At 30.1% G+C, this 4510-nt stretch overlaps 1 protein-coding gene across 2 annotated transcripts; it reads right to left on the bottom strand.

Annotated features, from left to right (window-relative positions):
• Window positions 1-1174: 1174 nt before the first annotated feature.
• LOC108989105 (probable WRKY transcription factor 51) lies at window positions 1175-4151 on the bottom strand. Of its 2 annotated transcripts, none has more exons than XM_018962607.2 (3): window positions 3787-4151; window positions 3560-3712; window positions 1175-1839 (listed from the first exon to the last, which is right to left on the bottom strand). In XM_018962607.2, the coding sequence occupies exons 1-3, from the start codon at window positions 4038-4040 to the stop codon at window positions 1575-1577; spliced, it is 672 nt and encodes a 223-aa protein (XP_018818152.2). In that variant the 5' UTR covers window positions 4041-4151; the 3' UTR covers window positions 1175-1574. The 2 variants fall into 2 exon arrangements, with proteins under 2 accessions (XP_018818152.2, XP_018818153.2); XM_018962608.2 differs by having other exon boundaries at window positions 3560-3706.
• Window positions 4152-4510: the final 359 nt, after the last annotated feature.

Below are 4510 nucleotides of genomic sequence, written 5' to 3'. Positions count from 1 at the left end.
TTGGGTACATAATGATGCCCTTGTTATGTAGCGAAAAATACTAGATATATAATTGTCATGCCATGCATTTTGAGTAGAGGTTACTGTAATTATTAGTGTGTCATGTACTCAACAATTGCACTTATTTTTGAGTGACTTTGTGTGTTGAGGATTCAGGTTATGTTATTATCAAGGTACCATGTACTCAATAATTGAACTAATTTTTTGCATGATTTTGTTGTTGAGAATTCAGATTGATGTTACGTTAATGTATTGATTTTAAAGAGTTCCAATTATACTGTTAATTACTTTTTTTAGAATATAAACTCAAATCAGGTTTAACTGTAATTTTATTTTATCGTTATTGAATATAATAAATTCTTAAAATTGATTCAATTTCCTACTTATCATTTTTTCTGATAAGGATATAACCAAATTTAATAATTATATTTTAACATCATTTTATCCATGTTTCCATTTGTACGTTTTTGTTTCTTTTACTTTTCCATTTCTTTTATTTTCCGTTACTTTAACTTTTCATTTGCTTTCCATTTCTTACTTTTCCATTTACTTTTTACTTCATTTTGTCGTCAATTGCACTCACGTGTTCATGTACGTTTTTCTTAAGTTTTTGTAAGAGTAGCAAGACCCTTGTAGGATATAGTTGAGATTGAGGAATACCGTCCCTGTATTCATTCATTATTATAAGGAGCTTTTAATAAAAGCATTTATTTTCTTAGAAAAAATAAATTTGAGGACCTCAACTGGAAGAGAAAACGAGACATCAAGTGAGTCCTACAAACATCTAGTATTGTCTTTATAAATATTTTCAACAATGTTAAATAAATAATAAATGTTATAGAATCTACTTTACGCATATTGCTCCCTTTCACTTCATACTTACAAATTCAGATAAAAACCTTAAAAAAGTCAGATCTCGCTTGTTTTTACAGATAAAATGAGATAAACTGAAATTAAAATTAAAAGTTAAATAAAATATCATTAGAATATACATTTTTAATATTATTTTTATTTTAAAATTTGTAAAAATTAAATTTTTTATTTTATTTTACGTAAAAAATTAAAAAAATTATAATAATTAAATGAAATAGACCTTAATCTCTTCCCACTTCTGGTTTAGCACATTTGTAATTGTTTGTGTAGAGTCATAACTTCAATGTATGTGATGAGATGAGAAACCAATAACGATGCTGAGCAAGGGACACATGAGTCTGCTGTCCAAGTCCTGTGGCATACCCACAAACTTGAAGCTGAGAGGAGGCCCAATATCTCATGCAATTCATTAATATAAGATTGGAGCCCAAATTAATGCATATGGACAGCCTACTTCCAACACAATAACGTACAAAATGGATGTAAATCCTCCAAAATGGATCCTATACATGAGCCGCCCCCACCCTTTATCTATCTATAAGTACTATAGCTACTACTTCTTCAATTCTATGCAACGTGAATGCTACAGAGAAAGTGTCATTATTCAGGCTAGACGCTTCGATTTATAATCAGAACGTACACATGATACTAAGCAAGAAAAAGGCTTATATATATAATATATATAGGGATGGATCATGAGATCAGGAAGAAGAAGAAGAGCGAGAGGAATTATTATTATTATTATTATTATTGTAATGAGTAGTAGTAGTTGGTTGCAAATTAGTCCTGCAGGCAGACGAGAGCATAAGAGGCGTGTGGTTGTAATAGAGCAGATGATCAGAGCAGCTTGGGGTGTCATGGTTGTGAACTCCCTCGTATGTAGTTATCACGTAGCTTGGGTCTTCTCTCTCCCTCTCCACCCTCTTCTTCACGTTGCATCCTCCGCTTGAACATTTGTAATAATTCCTGTTTTTTAACCACCAATCTCATCAATTAATTAGTAATTATTTGGAAAATATAACGGAATTAATACCCAAATCAAGACCTAAAAAAAAGGCACATTTCATTTGTAATATTCGAATTAAAATATTAATTAATGATCTTTAGGCATAATGAAAAGTATTATTACACACACATATGGATATAATTAATTATGATATATATTTTAATGAAATTATATATATATATAGAGAGAGAGATCAATTAATATATATTTTATCTAAAAGGAATTAGTATCGGCCATTAGATTATAAAGTTCTTTTTATTGTAGAATATATCATACAAAATCATACCAGCTTGTCAATTAACATTTATAAGATTTCTTTTGTGTATGTAGTTACTTCTCAATTATATATAGTCGTGCCTCGTAAACTTATTATGAAATCCTCAGTTTCAACCTTCATGATCCATTCAATATATAAATATATATATATGTATATATAATTTCCCTCACATTATTAAATTCCCCACTCATTATTTTTATTTATTTGTACGTAAGCTGAGTGGCTTGCAACTTGATCAATACCAAAATAGCTAGCCGTGCGTACGTGTAATATTATTTAAGCAGCAAACTCATGTGTGAGCTTCGCTATTAGACATTGGATTCGTTTAGTCAAATGTCAGTTCATCTTTTAAATTTGAAGAAATAGAGATGGAATTATCTATATTGGAATAGTCAAATAAAAGTAGCTTCAAATATGAGCTACATTATTTCTAAATGTTTCTTCATATTTGAAGATGTTATTTTCATCTTTAAAAGTGATATTTTAATCTAAAATATCAAACCCATGGTTGTAGTTGCAAAATAGGTTGAGAAAAGAAATTAGTTGGAAAATAATAATTTAAGTAAAAATTAAATTATAAATTAACATATAGTTAGTATAGTTGTAAAATATGAAAAAAAAAATTATAAATATTATTTCAAAGATATGTACTTTTAACTAAATTTTAGAGATGATTTTGATAAAACTAATGCTAATATCTATTGCCCTTTCACTCTATTTTTTATAGTGACTGATGTCTCCTGTCCACACTAACTAAGAAATTACATATATTATGTATATATAAAAGAAGAAAGCACATCTTTGTAATATATATATATATGTATATATCTTCTATTATCAAATTTGATCACCGTGGGAGAGAGATAGCTTTGAGAGAGAGAGAGAGAGAGAGAGAGAGAGAGAGAGAGGGGGGGTGTTTCAGAGCCTAACAAGCCAAAATTGCAGACATAGATCAACTAGCAAAGACATGGCATCCACAGGTTCTAACTCCATGCAAACACTAGATAACAAAAACACACAACCATATAAATATATATATATATATATATATATATATATATATATAAAGGACAGTGCTAGCTGCTGACCAGCGGCAGCACAAATCTCCATTTTCATTTTTTTTAATATAATTAAATATTTTTAAAAAATAAAAAAATATATCAATACATTAAAATCACTCTCTTAATTATTAAATAAATAAAAAATAATTTTTTTTATATACATTAAAGGTTAAAATGAGCAGACAAAATCAGGCAGTATGCACCACAAGATCATCAAACCATGAGATTGATCTTCTTGATCCAATTCTTCACTATCTTATGCATTAATATAATACAAAAATCAAAACAGAAAAGATCTAATAATAATAATTAGATCTATGTAGGAATTAATTAATTACGTACCTCGGGTTTGGGCTGCTCTTGACAGACTTCTTTCCGTACTTCCTCCACTTGTACCCATCATTCATCACCTCCAGCTCCGATTTGGTTCTAAATGCAACTCGATGACCCACACCCATCTTCTCGGCCGCCTTCTTCACCCCAATATTTCTGCATCTTCCGCAACAATTTTAGAAAAAAAAAAAAAAACAACGTTTATTCAAATGAAATAGAAAATGGGTTTCACTTACATGCTATCGTTTCTTGATGTTGCACCGGTGAGGGATTCGGCTGAGCCCTCCTCAGTCATGATCATATTTTCCGATGATGCCTTTCTAATTTTCGGCGTCGAATCGTGGTCATGAATCCCATGATCAGCAAGCATCAGATACTGCAACAACTCAAAATCCAAGGACAAAGGATCTGTAATAGTACCATCGGTTAGATGTGTGTAATTATAACTAGGTTTGAGATTAGGGTTTTCATGAGGGTAATGATCATCCATTTCTACAGTGCCAGAGCCAGAGCCAGAGACAGCTAGAGCTAGAGATATATGGTCGTGGAAATGGAAGAAGCGTAAAGACTAGGATCGGATATGTTTGTTAGGCATGCTTCCAATATATAGATTTATTTATTATTAATTATATGACTATATATATGTATATATATATTTATATTCGTTTCAGCTCCTTCATACGCACTTTCGTCGCGAATACAGCGAATGTTCTTTTTCCCGTGTCATATCAGATGATGTTTGATGACGTACGCATGATGACGTAGGTCGTGTTATGTTATCGTGTTCTGGGACGGCCGGTAAATTAATTAATAAAAAACTTCATATTTATTTTTATATGATTACGCATTATATATATTTATTTATTTATTTATTAAATATGCGATATATAAATAACAAAAAATCTTCACAATCTTTTAATATTCTACACTAATCGAACTTACATGAAGAATGATTTTGTA

This window comes from Juglans regia, chromosome 10 (genome assembly GCF_001411555.2).
Source record: "Juglans regia cultivar Chandler chromosome 10, Walnut 2.0, whole genome shotgun sequence".
NCBI lineage: Eukaryota > Viridiplantae > Streptophyta > Magnoliopsida > Fagales > Juglandaceae > Juglans > Juglans regia.
Note: the sequence above shows the minus strand (reverse complement) of the source record. Positions and strands in the feature narration are given on the sequence as shown.